This window comes from Bos indicus x Bos taurus, chromosome 4, assembly GCF_003369695.1.
Source record: "Bos indicus x Bos taurus breed Angus x Brahman F1 hybrid chromosome 4, Bos_hybrid_MaternalHap_v2.0, whole genome shotgun sequence".
NCBI classification, from domain to species: domain Eukaryota; kingdom Metazoa; phylum Chordata; class Mammalia; order Artiodactyla; family Bovidae; genus Bos; species Bos indicus x Bos taurus.
The window spans coordinates 81,961,867-81,981,062 of NC_040079.1; the positions used below are offsets into that span (position 1 = coordinate 81,961,867).

General features: G+C 33.8%; 1 protein-coding gene across 8 annotated transcripts in view; it reads right to left on the reverse strand.

The window, feature by feature from the left end:
• Positions 1-19,196, reverse strand: part of PCLO (piccolo presynaptic cytomatrix protein) — a 391,952-nt gene that overhangs the window by 78,318 nt on the left and 294,438 nt on the right. For 6 of the 8 annotated variants that reach the window (XM_027539836.1, XM_027539833.1, XM_027539835.1 and 3 more), the window contains exons 11-14: positions 9,443-9,551; positions 8,841-8,908; positions 7,597-7,811; positions 1,506-1,556 (exon numbers count right to left, since the gene is read on the reverse strand). In XM_027539836.1, the coding sequence (XP_027395637.1) occupies positions 1,506-1,556; positions 7,597-7,811; positions 8,841-8,908; positions 9,443-9,551 (443 nt within the window). Of the gene's footprint in view, positions 1-1,505; positions 1,557-7,596; positions 7,812-8,840; positions 8,909-9,442; positions 9,552-19,196 lie in introns of those variants that run through there. The other 2 variants (XM_027539837.1, XM_027539838.1) reach the window with 2 other exon arrangements.

The window sequence follows — 19,196 nt, forward strand, 5'->3', positions numbered from 1 at the left end:
ATCACCTTTGGCTTTCTAGAAGTGAGAAATAGCAGTGAGACAGCAAGATTGAGAGCACATTGGTGATTTCAGTTCCATCCTGCTGGGTCCTTCTTATTAGGGTGCCCATGTTCTGTGCTTTTTCTTCATTTCCACTCTCACTCTCCACTCTGCTTCAATCCGGGTATGCCCGGATGACAATTGATTTCTTTGTCTTTGTGTCCTCCTCTTTATAATACTTCCTAGAGGCTGTGGCTCTATGAATTTCTACGACATATTTGTTTCATTTAGCCTGTCCCTCACTCTAAAATATTTCCTGATCCCTCTATTATGTTGTGGCTAACATCCTTCGGGTTCTGTTCAAGGTTCTTTTAATTTAGTCTTAACTTATCTCTACAGGAACATTTTCCTGCAGCAGAGCAGATCTGTTCCTTTCATTACCCTCTGGCAGCAGAATTGTTCCTTGTACCATTTCTTCTTCCAGGAAAACACTTCTCCTTTTTCTATGCTTATCCTCAAATTACTTCAAATCTCTGTTACCCTTTGTGAAAATGTACTGTGGATGCAACTAAGACTCACTGTTCTTTTCTCTTATCGAAAATGTACTATCTTCAAATAGCTATTATTTTCTATTTTGTTAATTCTTTTCACATGACATTTCTTACCTACCCTAAATTACTTTTTAGTATTATCTAAAGTATCATTTTTCTAACTTTTCTGAATCTGCCCATTTATGATGCAATATATAAACACAGAAACATGCACACAGAACTAAAAAAAAAAAAATAATGATTTAAACTATTTTCTTCTATCTTCCTGGTCAAAATCCTCTCAATTAATTTGATAAATTACAGATTGGTTATGATCTCCAGTATGAAAAACACTGCTCTAGAGTAACTGTTCAGCAATTATTTAGCAATTGTTGACCAGAGGAAGAAAAGAGGACAGCATTAGAGTCATGAAACTCTCAATGCTGCTGTTGCTGCTAGGTTGCTTCAGTCGTGTCCAACTCTGTGTGACCCCATAGACGGCGGCCCACCAGGCTCCCCTGTCCCTGGGATTCTCCAGGCAAGAACACTGGAGTGGGTTGCCATTTCCTTCTCCAACGCATGAAAGTGAAAAGTGAAAAGTGAAAGTGAAGTCGCTCAGTCGTGTCCGACTTGACCCCATGGACTGCAGCCTACCAGGCTCCTCCGTCCATGGGATTTTCCAGGCAAGAGTACTCTCAATGAGAAACCTTCAAATTTCCAGGAGAATCTGTCATGTTTGAAACACATTCAGCAACTATAAAGTAAATGAGACTTAATACATTGGTACTGTTAAGGTATTAGGTAGATTTCAAAGTACAGAATTCCAGAGGTATAATTAGATTTAATAAAACATATATCGTATTAAAATACTTATACCTATCTATGTCATAAAACAGGAAAAGTTAAGGTTCTAATAGTGCTTACAATCTCAATAGACCAGTGGGAAAAAGAGCCACAAAAGATGGTATAATAATGATCTTTTAAAAGCATTCATACCTGAATTTCCCCCGTAATTGGATGAGAGACAACCTTTGCTGCATCAGTAGGCTGCAATGTTAAGACATATATTAGATTAATAGATAAACCCTTTACAGGATTTACCACTTAAATTTCCCTTTGAGTTAAGTTCTGTTTGGTCAGAGCACACTGCCTGGAAAGCACATTTTGTCCATTTGGTTGCTTCAGATTATGGTGTCTACTTACACTTCTCAATACATGTTTAATTTTATAGATACATAAATCTCTTTTTCATTGTGTGAAGCCTGTTTTGAAACTATAATTTTATACCTGAAGTAATGTACATTCAATTACTTAAGAAATGGAACACTTTTGGTTGAAAGTATTCAATTTAAGTATTAATGGATTTTCAATGTCTATAAGAAAATGAAAAAGATATTGTTTTTACTTGATTGCCTAGGAGGCCAAAAGTTATAAAAGTCCACCTTATATTCCTTTGCTGGGTTCTCAGTCCAGTCCTACTCTCTTCTAGAATGGGACACCCAGGTAAACACTTTTTAGCATTTCATACCCCTTTAATTAAAAGTCCATAACATTTGATCTAAGTTCACATTTCCTTAATAATTTTCTTACGTCAGTAAAGCCTTAAAAACCATTCAGAATGTGATCTGATAAAGTGATTCACTCTGCTGATTAAATGACTGATTACTGATCTGTTACATTTCAGTAGAATGTACAAATTTGTACAAAAAAAGGAATGATGTCCCTGACTCTAGATCTACAACAGAATTTCAGGCAATGTGGCATCACTGTAGGGAGACATTTACTGAAATGGAGGCAAGCTTACTACGAGACAGCAAAGGCCCTGTATCCCTATATACACATCATATTGGCCTTATAATAATAATTAACTGGAAAAGGAAAATTCATCATATTTAGGTGTGTTTCTGCTACTTTTTTATTATTTTATGCTAGAAATGAGAGCAATCAAAGAAGACAGCTATCTTCCAGGTCTTGTTTTGTGAAATATTAAAAATTATGTGTAATCATTGGTAAAGTTATAGAGAAGGGTTTAAATTTTCTAAGCCATATATCCTTTATTAGTAAAGCTCATTTACATGAATGGCCATTTAACACTGAAACTATGCTCTAGCTGCAAAGGATAAACTGCTAGTTATTGAACAATTATGTTTACTTAATTCTTTTATGTTTAACTTTTAAGGAAAGCAAAGGAGTCGAGACAAAGAAGGAATACACAAGTTCCTGAAACTCTATCTCAATTAAAGATGGGAAGTTTCCTAAAACTAGATATCCATGAATCTCAATGAGCAAGGCTGAGGGATAACTAGAGATAAAATGTCAAAAATAGGATGAAAAAAACCCCAAGTAATGATTGATAATGTATTTTGTTTTGATTTCATTTTGATAGTTATAACTCATTTGAAATATGATCATGCAAACATAACTAGAATCAGTGCAGAGAATATACTTATGGACAAATTTTAAATGTTCTGGGGTGTGGCACTGAACTTATAAAGGCACACAAGGATACAATAATATCTGTGTACAGTGGGCATATCAGCTCCAGGTAGTTATGGTTTAAGATTAGAGACAAGTATTTCTTTTCAGTGATGTCATACCCTTGTGAAGCTGGTTTTTGATGACTGTGGTGATTAAAAAAAATGTACTGCAAGAAAATTAGTGTGATCAGTGTGGAAGAGGAAATGCAAGTGTCAGTGTCCAAACCAATTCCACTATCTGAATAGTTCTGCAGTCCCTTCAGGCATACATATCCCACTGATAAATAATTTTAGTATATAACTATGAAATAGATATATCATTTTATTTCATTTTATGTATTATTTTTCCAATGGTTACTAAGATGTTAGGACATAAATACTAGTTAAATTGTTGGGACCTAACTATATAATAAATGTTAATTGTTTTAGGTATCTCTTTTGGTATAAGGGCAGTATGAAAAAATTACTGAGCTGTTGTGTGCTATGATAGAAAAGTCTGGGAGAGCAAGGACCTACTTCATTAGAACACTTAAAACTGGTAAGCATTTTAGTTGACATTTATTTATACTATGATGGGAGAAATTATTCAGATTTTAAAGATAATATGAAGAAAATCTGATTAGATTTCAGAAATAAAACAGCTTGTGGCAGTAAAATAAAAATTTTGGAGGAAAAAATTCATATTGAATTAGTAAACAAAATAATTTAAAATGGTCATATGTAAATATATAGCATAATTTAACCCTATGTCTAAATAATTTAGATTCACATTTTACTTTTATTTACTTAGAAGCAATCACTTAAACTGGAACATTATTAATAGATTAATAATTACTTATGAATAATCACTCAAAACATTTAATAGATAGTGTTCTAAATATACATAATTAATGTATAATTATGCTATGGTTTAAATATTTTTGTTTTAATTTACTCAATAATATTAATGTTTTATAATTTAATATATAGTTAGCCTCATAACTAATAAAAACAAAAGGATGTTAAAATTATAATTTTCTAAATTAACTGAAGAACATATGCTATATTTGAACATATTATCTGACTCAGAAACATGTAAGCTTCAGACCATTGCTCAGTATTTCTCTAATCTCCCAATGTCAATATTTTAACATTGTAGGATTTGTAGAACAAATAAAAATAAGTATTGACTTTTATGCATACTATAAATATCATTAAGTTTATTTATTTTAAGAAACTCAGTACCAGCTAAATGTTGATGATAATAAACTCTCCAAAAGATGAATAGGCAACAGTCCCTTTCTTCAAGAGTGTTAACATCTATTCACTATATATTTCTGTAAGTATATATAGAATCTCACTAATAACCAGATTTGATTATTGTTATTACTATTAATAAGAATTAAAAAGCAATCTATATACCATCACTGTCAAGTAGACTATAATGTGAGCCACATAGGTTATTTCAAATACTGTAGTAGTCACTTTAAAAATATAAAAATAAATGGTAAATTGATTTTTAAAAATATATTTTGTTTATTTGACTGCACCAGGTCTTAGCTGCACCGGTTTTAGTTGGGTACGTTGGCTCTTTAGTTGTGGCGTGTGGGATCTAGTTCCCTGACCGGGGGTCAAACCTGGGCCCCCTGCATTGGGAGCACGAAGTTTTAACCACTGGACCATCAGGAAAGTCCTGTGCAATTAATTTCTACTGACATATTTTATTTGATGTAATTTATTAGAAATACTATCATTTCACCATGAAATCAATAAAAAAAATGTAATGAGCTATTTTACATGTTTTTTTATACTAAGTCTTTAAAATCTGTTGTATAATTCACATATACAGCATATCTCAATTAGGACTAGAACATTTGAAGTGTTCAATTGCCACAGGTGGCTAGCAGCCTCTGTCATGGACAGTGAAGCTCTATAGCTGTTTCAGCAAAACCTCTGTAAAACTACACAGGTCACATTCTTGGCATAGAAAAGAATTACCACATATCATAAAACGTATCAGTAGCATTTCCCTGATATTTGTCCTATAATACCTGTGTCCTATAATACCTATAATACCTGTGTTCATCTTCCAATCATTACCAAAAAAGTTCACATGAAAAAAAAACTCTATTTTTTATTCCCATAATATTATAAAGACTCACAGGTACCACTGATGTTTTAATTTAATTTTAATTTATTTTGTTATGGTCTATGCAAGCTACTCTGCTACGTGCTTAGGGAGCTATAAAGAAAATAAGAAATGGCTTTTGGTTCTTAATGAGTGTGCAGCCCATTTAGGAGGGTAAAATAAGCAAACAAGTAACCATAATCAAGATACAAATTGTTTTACTAGATACATAAAGCATCTGGCACTTTGGAGGGAGGGAAGGAGGAGAGAAGGATGACTCTAAGGAAGGATTAGAATATGGAAAGGCTTCGTAGAGGAAGGGTTTCTGTTATTTTTGTTTATCATTGACTCTTCATTTTCTGCAGATTGTAGAGTAAAAGCAAGGCATGGCATTTAATGTCTTTCAATTTACAATTATCTAGGCTTCTCCTCTATTTATTATCCCTATATCTTTTGTATACCATAACTTAAGCATACAATTTTCTGTTTCTCATTTTTTTTTTTTTTTGGTGGTGCATTCTCTTCTTCAATGTTGGTTCCTTTTTCCCCTTTACCAAACGGGTTCATTAGCTAAATGCCAGCTTTCCTAACCCCATTGTCCCAGTGCCCTCTGCAGTTTTTAATGACCACCAACATTATAGCTTTACTGAATTTGTTTATATATCATCCTTCATCTATACTTAAATTAGTACTTCTTAAACTTCAAGGGGTATCACACTCACTTGGAGAACTTATTAAAACTCAGGTTGCTTGGTTTTATCCCTGGAGCTTCTGATTCAGAAGGCATAATGGTAGGATCAAGAATTTGCATTTTTAGTAAGTTCCTGCCTGATGCTGGTACTACTAGACTGAGCAGGCTTTAAGAACCACTGGTCTACATAGTATACAGGGATGGATTTTACCCATCTTTGTATCTTGCATTCAAATTATGACTCATGGTACTGAAGGCAGCATCTAAAAATGTCTTTGGAAAGTAGAATGAGTTGATAACCCTAAGAAATAGAGTACTTAGTAGCAAGGCTATTGTAAAGATCTGACAACATTAAGTTTACTGTGATAATCTTCCAAGGAACATTCCCCTTCCCCAGGTAGAGGCAGGGAAGCTGACATTCCAGGTAGCAGGGATGAATTTTAAACAGGAGAGGGACCTAATCCAATCACTGTGTCACAGATCCATAGTTGGAGGGTAGATTAAGAGGGAGGAAGAGAGACTGGTGAGCGGAGTGACTAGCAGTAAGTGCAATACTGCAGGTAAAAAAGAATAATGCTTTACTAAATGAAATTGGCAAGTTCAGAAAAGACGGAAAATTATTGGAGACTTATCAAAAAACTAGAATTCACAGCACTAGGATTCAATGAGTCAAAAGAAAAGATGAGACGGTGCTTTTATATTTGACTTAATTTTCTGGGAGGATGGTGATGTCAAATGCTGAAATAAAAAAAAAATATCTGGATGACAGACTTATAGAATTTATTGTATTTGGTGTGAAAACTTTGTTAGCAGAATTTGTCATGTCTTTAGGTCATCTGTGTGGAGATACTGAGAAATCAGAAAATGATATCAGCCTGTAACTTTGGAGACAGGGCACCTCCATGAGGTAATTCTTCAAAATTAATACATAATTGCATGTGGGAAAATATAGTTGTGTTAAAATTTATTTTGAAATTGAGTCTATCTTTGAACTTATTCCTCATGAAACCTTAAAAAACTATTTTCTGAAGTCCAGTCAACTTATCTAACCATAGCCTGTCCTTCCTACATATATTTCACCACATAAGGAAAAACCTTTATGTTTAAACAAACAAACAAAAAACCCTTTTAAATGTATTTATCAATCATGAAGAGAGTTTCTCTATTAATAATCCAATCTATGGGGGGAAAATTACAAATTGTCTATATCATCACCTGGTCCTATTAAGTTAAAATTAATTTATGTTTTCTTTTAATTCCCCAGTAACTCTAAAATAATACTGTTAGAAACATTTATTCTAACTGAAGAACTGCATGAAGAGAAAATTTATTAGTATGGAATTGGATACATTTCAAAATAGCAATACTGTATTACTGGGTTTCTTGGTTTCCTGTTGTCCTAAATTATCCTCATTTCGTGGTCTTTTTTACTATTTATTTAAATTACAAAATATAATGTAATTATATCTTGTGTTTCGAAAAAGATACAATGACTATATTTGATACACAAAGAGGTTCAGATTTATGTAACAACCACAAAGAAAAAGAACAGGAAGCATCAGATACATTTTTTTTTCAAGTCCCTCATAATAACTGCCATAATACTTTAAGAGAGAAACACATCATTTTGATACATCTTGATCAGTTTTATCCTGAGATATGGAAACCTTTTTTGTTTGTTTCAGCAGATCAATAGGAAAGGAGAAATTACATGAGAAACACCTTTAGGACATGATACTATATTTCCCATCTCCTAATTTGAGTAAGGAGTAGAAAATAAGCAATTTAGAGGCTGCATTGGGCATTTCTCACCTTGCTGCTGCTGTGTTTCTTTTTGCTCACTGAGGGTGACCCTGGCTGCCCAGGACTGGGAACGGAACTGGATCCTGCTGATGTAGGACCTGAATGAACGTGAGATCCCTTTTCAACAACAGATGACAGAACCAGTGGTGACTGCTGTAGTGAGACCTTCTGGAGCTCTGCTGCCAACTGCTTGGGATCAACCCCTGGGGATTTCGCTTTATCCACTGCAACAAAACCAAATGGCTTCACATATTCTCAGTTTCATTGGTACTTAATACCATGGAACTTATCTGAGTTCTAGATGACAAAGTCAAAATGTTATGTAAAACAATTTAAATTAAAAAGAAAATACATGCAAGTGTACCTTTATAAATCTATTTCTCAGGAAGTCTAGAAGAGACTGAGAAAGAGTACTGAATTACAGAGGAAATTTGAGGTTCCTATTATATCATTAGAAAAATGCTTGTAAATGTTTTATACAGAGAACTAACTATATGACAAAATACTCTTTTATTCACTGGAATTTAATTTCTATGATTGATTGTTTTTATTTCTTGCAATCTTATACATCTATTTTTCTAAGGGGAAATTTCAAAGAATATATTTACATTTACAGATATATGAAAATTTCTACAGGTTTTGGTCTGCTCTGTTTAGTGCCATAACCCAGACTCTTAGAGATATTGGCTATAGCATAGGAAGTGCTTGGTAAATATTTATTGAACATGGACAACAATATATTTAATCTTATAAATGAGCTAAATTTATAGACTATATCTGCTATCTAAGAAAGAGTTAAATCTACTTTACTGTGTACTTATATATTATATTGATTTTTATTTATTATAAAAGGCAATCGAATGTTTCAGTAGTGTTCCAAAACTCAGCTATGCTAAAAAGAATCTAGTATTATCCAAAAAGTATATAGGACCCAAAATAAATGACTCCATGAATTACTTTCATATGATGAATTGAATTTTAAAGAATTCCAAATGTGAATTCACACAGCAAGAATTTCATGTGAATTTCTTTAATGGTTCTAACATGTATATATGTGTTTCCCTAGAATACTAAAATGAAACTACAATGCTTCGATTTTCTTACTATTACATAAATATATAAACATTCATATGTCTATACATTTATTTTTGCCTCTATCTGTGATTGTGTCTATATCCTCATCTACAGCTCCATCTGCCTCTACGACTGCTTCTCCATCTCCATCTTCACCACACTTGGAAGCTTTCACCTACCAGCTTTTGGTGGTTCATGGAGTTCTAGGTGCTGGGGATTTTCAGAATCTGACAGCATATTGAGGTCCCTAAAAATTAAAACAAAAAAAAAATTAAGAAAGCAATTGAGGACGTCTGAGACAAAAGGCCCCTTTTCCCAACTATGCTGAGTATTTTTTTCAGTAGGTAAATGAGAAGTGGTTAATGATATAAAGCAATTTCAAAGCATGCTCACCCTTCTAACCAAATACATATTTGCAATGCTGTTAAAAGTCAGCTGATAAAAATGATTATTTAAGGTGAAATCTTTATGGATTAAATATAAGTTCATTTTGAAATACTGTACAAATCCATGAAATCTAAATGGGTTTAGGCTTTCATTGAAATGATGCATGTTTCAAGAAAATCATGAAAGGGGACATAATAAGAAACAAAATTAGCTGAATTCTTTCTGTGCTTTAGACTTTGATTCTGAACACAAGACATCTATAAACTTGCATTCACTTTATTTTCTAATTACAAGCAATCTTTCTGACTGGCAAAGGTTCCACCTTAACAATTTTAAATTAAAAGAGCCATGAATAGCCAAAAAAATGGAAACAAAAAGATGGGGAAAAACTCACAGTCTTACACATATTTCTGCTTCCCCATTTTGCTGACTAATGATACTCTGCACTTCTTCATATGTTTTAGAAGTTAAAGGAATTCCATTCCACTCCAATACTTGCATGCCTAAAAAGAAAAATTCAAGTATAAAATAAAAAAAAAGGCGTGCTATGTCTCATCTGGGTCCACAGGGCACAGAAGACATTGCTTTGCATTTAAAAACCACTTCAGCAGCCATTCAACTGAGCACGTCATTTCAGAGAACATCAGTTCAGAGTTCTCTGGAACATAAATACCAAAACCATATGTAGCTTGATTTCATCAACTTACCTGAACATATAAAATGTGTCTAATACCACATGCAAAATGTTGCTCTTAAAACAATTAAATATTATCAAACCCATGCATTTTGTTCACACTGTTATGAAGACAACATTCTTGACTAAACCAATTTTTTATGGGGAAGAAATAATTGTAAACACCAATATATTATTTTCTATGTGCAGCAAGCAACTAGAAAAGTGTAAACTCTTATTATGTTACGGAATAGGAGTGGTAGAAAAAATTGTTAGGATTTTGTTGTGAAGCTTCCTTTAAGAAATTGTTATAGCCTCAACTCTGCTCAGATAAAAAAGATTTCCATTAAGCGTCTGTTACTTCACTACATGCAAGACAGTCCTAAGTGGAAGAAACAGATGTTATATAGAGGGCAGCGTCATGGGTGTGTGTATGCTCTATGCTCAGAAGGCCCCCATACTCGGTTTAATCTTTGCTGCTGTCATCTTGAAATTCTTAACACTGTTTGAACAAAGAGCCTGACATTTTCATTTTGCTCTGGGTCCTGTAAATTATGTTGCTGGACTGGTCACAGAGCATTTTGTATTTCCTCTTTTTCTAGAAAGATGATTTTCACAGAAAAAAAGTAGCAACATTATTAGTATTTCAATATTTTACATTTAGGTTTTTGGTCCCTTTTATATGAGCTGTCAAATAATTTAGGGTGCATGTTTGGCACATATCACATGGTCATATTATGTAGCTATGTGAGCTACATATAAATTCAGTGAAACCACCCAAGTTATAGTGCCAGATACTTGTGAATGCTACCAGCTTTACCTGAGGAAAAATACCTGCCATGGCTAGAACATTATTTAAAAAGAAATACTTGTTGAACAATTAGGTTTTCAATGAGCTTCATAGATGCCAGTGTGAAATTCCCTATTGTTCACTATCGGCTTCCATGGGAAATTCTAAACATGGCATGATTGAGTCTTAAAAGTTTTAATGATTTTGATATACATTGGTAACAAGTAAGGGAAGTTCTTTTACCATTGAGAAATGGCAAAAGAAGTCCATAAAAATGCCTACAATAACACAATCAAGAATGATGACTTTTCTATAACTTACTCCAATGAAACTTTATCTTCAGATGGGCCTTAGGTTTAGTTCAACAATCCCAGGCTGTTGTACACATAAAATGAGAAAAATTACATAAAAGAATGCGATAATACCTCCAAAGAAAAATTTAGCACTGAAAGTGGTAAAGCACACTGAAAAACACTTCTTTTAGTCACAAGAAAGAGTACATTTATAACCAGATGATTCTGAATTGAAACAAATTAATGGTGTCATAATCCAGAAATTGCATTGCCACTTTTCTGCAGGAACAAATTCTATTAAAGGAAATAGCTGCATAACCTTCTTGCTTCCTGTTTTGAATTTACCTGTTAGTTTTTCACATTTTAAAGGGGCAAATTCATACAATGTAGTTATACAGTGAAATGAAAAATGCTTCTAGTTGTAAAAAAGAAAATCTGTTCAGACTCATTAATAAAACTAATGAAAAAATACAGAGATAACTAGCATTTGCTGCTAAGTCACTTCAGTCGTGTCTGACTCTGTGTGACCCCATAGATGGCAGCCCACCAGGCTCCCCAGTCCCTGGGATTCTCCAGGCAAGAACACTGGAGTGGGTTGCCATTTCCTTCTCCAAACTAGCATGTTACCTAGATACATACGGAAGATCATGAACTACATGATCTTCTCAGTCTCAAGATATGCCCGTTGAACCTTCTTTGCCCCAGTAGTTTCCCACTAGCACTGGTGCAGTACTGCAGTTCAGAAGATTTTGCCAATTCTTCTAGTTTTGGTTTCATGGTGAGTATGAAATCTATAGGGAATGTGACTACTTGAACACAGTTACTTAATAACAACTTCGCTTTCCTCTGTCTCTCCAACTTCCTACAAATTTTACAAGAATCACAGGAAAATCAATGAGTATACAAGTCACTCCTTTAAATTCATAAAATGATTTTAGCACTTGTAAGAATTAAAATAATTAAGTATGTATCTTCAAATATATAATAGTTTTGAAAATTATTTTCTTTGGATGTGCAACCTGGCATGTGGGATCCTAGCTCTCTGACCACGGATCGAACCTGCATCCCCTAGAATGGAAGTGTGAAGTCTTAACCACTGGACACATGCAAATTCTCTTGAAAATACTTTAATTGTAAGGTCCTAGAAACTATTTTAAAATGCATGCAAACATTATTTGATCATACTACACAGAAGTTCACTAAAATAGTATTTTATCACTTAATTGATTTGAATGTAGGCATATTCAATGTTAAGGAAACTTTTTACTCTGACTTTGGTTTAGAAATAATTCCTAGAAGATAGTGAACACATGAATGGTTTTATCTACTGTTTAGCATTGTGAGCAAACACATTTCCTTTAAATTATATCAACGTATATGCAAACCAGTTATTCAAGTTTGAGATTGTACAGATGGTACTTCAATTATATCCATGCTGCTGCTGCTGCTGTTAAGGCGCTTCAGTCATCTCCGACTCTGTGTGACCCTATAGATGGCAGCCCACCAGGCTCCCCTGTCCCTGGGATTCTCCAGGCAAGAACACTGGAGTGGGTTGCCATTTCCTTCTCCAATGCATGAAAGTGAAAAGTGAAAGTGAGGTCACTCAGTCGTGTCTGACTCCTAGTGACCCCATGGACTGCAGCCCACCAGGCTCCTCCGCCCATGGGATTTTCCAGGCAAGAGTACTGGAGTGGGTTGCCATTGCCTTCTCCGAATTATATCCATGGAAAGCACCTATTCTAATAACTTTTACTAGGAATGCTAGGATAATCTGATTTTTGATTTGTATGAGTAATGAGAAAATTAACTTCTTAAAATCTTACACTTTGGTAATTAAAATCCCAAAAATTTAATAAGAAATTTTTGAATTAAAAAAATCAGTCACCATAAAACATTCTACATTATCACTAGTTTTAGTGATATTTATCACTATTTATATCAATGTTTATCACTACTTCAAAAATGTATTCTGGATTAAAATGATTACATTATCTATTAAAATTTTATAGATTAAGGTATATCAAAATATATATCACACAAAAGTTCATGATTTTTATTTATCTATTCCACAAATATTTAAGTGGCAGGTACTACACAATTTATCACCTTTGTATCTATTGTTTTATGCTGTTATAAAAATTAATAAAAATGATAATCTAGTAGAAAAAAACCAGAAATATCTTGGCAATTAGCAAGATGAAGATGAATCACAGAGAAGGAAATTCAAAAGTATTTTAAGTATATAAAGAAAAACCTAGACTAATGAAAGATTAGAAAGTATAAATGAAAGCAATAGTGATGTATTACTTAAGTCTCACTATACTGAAAAATGTTTGAAAGCCAGAGAATACAGTGTGCTGACCAGAATATGGGATTAGGGGATTATGAAATATTACGTGGTTGTTTAGCTTTATCACCACTGTATGATCTGAGAATACTATGACCATTCCTGGATGAAAAATACAACTGCTTGTTTACAATTTACTAGCACATAATTATTTTATTGGGAATGCAGATAAATGCAACCACTCTAGAGTACAATGTGGCAGAATGTTGTTAACTAAAGCACATGTACACCCTAGGACCCAAAAAACTTCTTGAGTTTCTATTTATGGGGAGGTGGTAGTATCAGGAAAAATGGACAATGAGAAAAATGGACACTAAATATTTATGATGGAAACACTTAGCAGTCTTAAGAAAGAAATCATACCGGTTGTTAATACGAAAAGATGGATCCATCTTAAAAGCATCTGACTTACAAAACATGTGAGAAACAGGATCTGATCTAAGGGCAATGACATTTACATTCATTAAGATGATATCCCACACAAATTAACATTATACATTATACAAATAACAAACAGACATTACATAAATTATAATGGTTGCTCATGGAGGTAAGAACAGATAGGTAAAGAAAATGATATTAAACAAATGAATTAATAAATGAATAAACAAACAAACACCCCCCTACACACACACAAGGTAGGTGGGAACCTAATGAGAACCAGTGGGGTTGGGGTTGATGTGCTATGAGATAAGAATATGATATAGCTGAGTAAAACAAACAAAAAAAAATAGAAAAAAAACCCCAAACTTAATTAATTCAAAATTTGTATATATTATTCCACTTTTCCACTGATATTAACTATGACTCTAGATTAGTTTCCTAAATTTGGACATCTGTGCTCATGAATTCTCGATAAACTAGCAGCAGCAGGAAAAACTCAGCTGAACTGCTTATTTGTCTTGGCTTTCTAAATAAGCAAAGAAACCACGCAAGTGAGTTTCAGGAGTCCAGTAAGTTATCCCATCAATACACTAGTTACTTATGCATTTTCAAGTTAGGCCATGTTAATATAAGTGAAATGCATAGATAGATATATTTTATTACTTTCAAAACTACATTTAATGTTTTTAGCCTATTTATATATTAACATTGGGTAAAGTCTATTGGGCTGCAAATGAGTTGGACACGACTCACGACAAAACATATGTTAACATAAAGAATGAATAAAGGATGGACAAAGAGAAAAGAGGAAAGGGAAGAAAGAATGAAAGGAGGTAAAGGTAAAAAAAATTGAATATAGTTTCCTGAATATACAGGTCAAAGGAGATGCCCTAATCTATAACAAGATGTTTAATACTGTACACCTGAACACTTAAAAAATCAGCAAAGTATGGCTTTCATACAAAAGTTCTCAAATGAAATTAACTTCTACATTACAAAATTGTCACATTTTGAATGTGAAAAGTTATCTAAGAAATATCAAAGACTACCATTGGAAAAGACCCTGATGCTGGGAAAGATTGAGAACAGGAGGAGAAGGGGATGACAGAGGATGAGATGGCTGGATGGCATCACCGACTCGATGGACATGGGTTTGGGTGGACTCCAGGAGTTGGTGATGGACAGGGAGGCCTGGTGTGCTGTGGTTCATGGGGTCGCAAAGAGTCGGACATGACTGAGCAACTGAGCTGAACTGTTAAACTGAGTTTACTCACATTTTTTTTTTTCCTATTTCTGTGTCTACTGAAAGTATTGTGAATTAATGACTTCTACACTTATAGGTGTAAAACACATTTAGCTCCAGTCATACAAAATTTTTAAAGAAAACAGATTATCACCTCCTTTGCAGTATTACTGGTCAATTTATTATTGACCAGGGTCACTGAAAGAGGATTGCATGAATAAAATGTCTTGTAAAAACATGCCACAACTATTTCATAGACTCATTATAAAGTAAGCAAGATCCTGTTAGATATAGTAGTTTTAGTTTTTTTTTACAATTGAGAAGTAAAACATGAAGTGACATGACTTTTCTAATACCACATATTTACTTAATGGTAATGGAGAGGCAATGGCACCCCACTCCAGTACTCTTGCCTGGAAAACCTCATGGACGGAGGAGCCTGGTGGGCTGCTAGGAGTTGGAGACGGCTGAGTGACTTCACTTTCACTTTTCACTTTCATGCATTGGAGAAGGCAATGGCAACCCACTCCAATGTTCTTGCCTGGAAAATCCCAGGGACAGGGGGAGCCTTGTGGGCTGCCATCTATGGGGTCGCACAGAGTCGGACATGACTAAAGCGACTTAGCAGCAGCAGCAGCAGCAATGCAAATAGGAACTCTGTTTAACTGTCTCTCAGGTCAATGCTAGCATCAGTAAATAAGAAAACTCATTCAAATTATGCTAACTAAAACTATGTCATAGCCCACCTGAATATAAACAATGTTCAAATATGTAAAACTGGGCACAAAGAACACATATATTATATAATGTTATTTTTAATTACAATACAGACAGATAATGTATCGACAGAAATTGTTTATCTATATGACAGTATTATTTGAAAGTATGGACATGCAAAAATTGAAGATCTTATTGAACAAACAAATTGTGGGATACATCATTTTATGGTGGATAAACGATGACCATTAGGAGGGGAAAAAAAGCTGACTGGCTTTATCATCCTTTTTCTCCACTCCACTCTGAGAAGAGGAACCAATATTACATTTCTACAGGCATAATCATAGGAAACTATGCTAAGTCCTGCTGAAAGGGAAAATAATGTAGGATGGTTTGGTCAATATCACTAATTATCAGGGAAATGCAAATCAAAACCACAATGAGATATCATACATTGCTAGGATGGCTATTATAAAACAAAACAAAACAAAAAACCCCACAAAAGATGCTAAGTGTTGGTAAGGAAGTGAAGGAACTGGAACTAGTATATTCTGGTGGTTACACTGCAAAAGAATTCGCTGGTGGCTCAGAGGATAAAGCATCTGCCTGCCATGCGGGAGACCAGGGTTCGATCCCTGGGTTGGGAAGATCCCCTGGAGAAGGAAATGGCAACCCACTCCAGTATTCTTGCCTGGAGAATCCCATGGACAGAGGAGCCTGGCCGGCTACAGTCCAGAGGGTTGCAAAGAGTCGGACACGACTGAGCTGTGTAGTGTAGTATAACCACTATGGAAAACATTATGAAGTTTCCTAAAAGTTGAAAATAGCATTACCACATGATTTAGCAATCCTACTGCTGGAGATTTATTCAAAAGAATGGAAATGATGATCTTAAAGAGATATCAGCATTCCCACATTCTCTGCAGCGCTATACACAATAGCTCAAATGTGGAAATAACCTAAATATCCATTAACAGATAAATCAATAAAGAAAAACACGGTTTAGAAATACTAAAGAATATTATTCGGTCTTTATTGCTCCTGAATTCAGGAAATTTGCAATATGAGGCATGGATAAATCTTGACAATATCATGCTAAATGAATTAAACCCAGTCACAGGAGGACAAATACTGCATGATTCCATCTGGATGATGTATCTAAAACAGTCAAGCTCATAGGAGCAAAGAATAGAATGGAAATGGGGAATTTCTAATTAACTTGTATGAAAGCTCAGCTTTGCAAGACAAATAAGCTTTAGATATCTGAGAAATAACATTGTGCCTTTAGATATCAATACTGTATTGTTATCTAAATGTTTTGTTAAAAACCATGAAGAGATTAGGCCTCATGTTAAAAGTAGTAAGTGCAATTTTAAAAAGGGGAAAAAAAGAATGTAGGATGAATAAAAAGAATGGGAGGTAAAGAGTTGTAGGGAGAAGATCTCCCCTAACAATGGTGGTTGGAGATTGCAAAGGCAGTAGGGAGCAATGTTCTATTTGCTTATATTATCCAGGGAAGATGGCATTACTTCAAAGAGAAATTTCTATGTGGTGCCTTTAGAAAAGCTGACCTTAGATTTGGTGGCTCAGATTAGACAGAATTACTCTCATGAAAATCTGGTCATAGTATAAGGGCACCACACACTCAAGGAAGTGGGCTGGCTAGATCACCACTCTCTCTGTGGGGCAGGTCAATGTACAGGGATCCAACCTTCACTGTTCTAGAATGTGTAAGACCCTCACTGGGAATTTCTCCAGCGCTCATGGGGAGAGAAGCATCAAATAATAAATGTGATTCAATTTTTCAAAAGTAGATGAAAGAAAGAGTGGAATTGATCACATTTGATTTACAGAAAATGTAATGTGCTTATTATACACCAGGGTGGTGTTGCAAACTCATGCTTTTTAGACAGAATTAAGGTAAAAAGGGAAATGTATTTAGCCATGATTTGTGGGTTCAACTTGAAGAAGGTTATCGTTATAGAATTCTTTTTCTAATCACTATGATTATTAACATAATCTATTATTCCAGCTCAGTATTTCCTGGAAGGTTTGGTATTGATGCCAAAGTTACTCTGTGGCTACAGTTTAAGGTGTTTAGAATTAGATATGTTACTTCATATAGACTTAAATAGAATGTGGCGGAATAAGGCAGGAAACAGTTTATAGGTACTGAAATTTGATATATCCTCTCCAAAATAATATAACACATGACAACTGAGCGACTTCACTTTCACTTTTCACTTTCATGCATTGGAGAAGGAAATGGCAACCCACTCCAGTGTTCTTGCCTGGAGAATCCCAGGGATGGGGGAGCCTGGTGGGCTGCCGTCTCTGTGGTCGCACAGGGTCGGACATGACTGAAGTGACTTAGCAGCAGCAGCAGCAGCATAGAGATATCCAATGATAGCTACATGATGCTAACATCTCATTTAAATCAGGTTGCAGTTCATAAATTAAAAACTTTTCTCCATTTAATTTCCCAATTTATTTTGTCAAAATACTCAGAGTAGATGTTTTCTATTTATTTGCTAATTAAATGGCATGAACAGATTAATATTATCAAATACCATGACCAGCTAACAGTAACAAATTAATCCAAAATGCAAGCATGATTATATAGAGACACAGAGTTGGGTTAAATGGTTATAGGAAGCTAGGTTAAGTCACACAATTGTGCATGAGAGATGCTTGTCTTAACTGGTGCCTCCTCTGCTTTAAGTATCCCTAGTGAAACATCAAGGATTTTAACTTTATGTTCTTAATCTTTTTTTGGTATTCATGTATTCTGCATTATTCCATTTATAAAGTTATTTAAATATATCCCACTACTCAGAGAATGGAGTTTAACACAAAATATCATCAATTTATATTTGGTAAAGTGTTTCCTAATAAACACAAGAAATATTTAAACCAGTTGCAAAAAAATCATCTCCACCAAGAATACATATATATATATATTAGATACAAATTCTATTTCATAACATTATGAATGTTTTATAACACTATGAATGTTATAGAAACAGATAAAATATGCAGAACTTTGATTTCTAAGTTGTAACTTTAAATCATGTGCAAAATCAGACAGAAAGAAATTTATATTTTGAAAATTAAAGTTTGAAAATGAAATCCCCTAATCAAAATTTAAGAGCAAAAGAGATTCCAATATACTTATTATAGAGTATAAAAAATACTTTTTTTTCACAGAAGGAATTAAAAAAAATCATAACCTAAGTACTCATCACTAGAAATATCACATGATAAATTTTTGTGCATACAAATGTTGATTTCATATTTTTCTTATTTTGAGCCAAAGATACTACAGAATTATTATGAATGGGATAATCAAAACCTAAAAAGTGAACTTTAAATTACATAGTTCTTTTATCATTTAAAGACTTAGGATAGAAATAAAACAGAGGAGTCATTTCAAACAATAATAACCATTTTATCACCATGAGAGAAACTTTAAAAAAAGAAAATGAATTATTTGTTACTTCATAAGAAATGCCAATATTTTATTATTTATATCATGAAGAAGAATTAGCAAATAATTCACTTTGGCTTGATGAATGTTAAATACATAACATTCAATGGTAGAATTCTATTTAAAAAGTTCTCAATCACTTTTAGTAAACAGAATGTAATTTTAATATATATTATTAGTATATAAAACATATTACAATAATTGAATTTTCCAC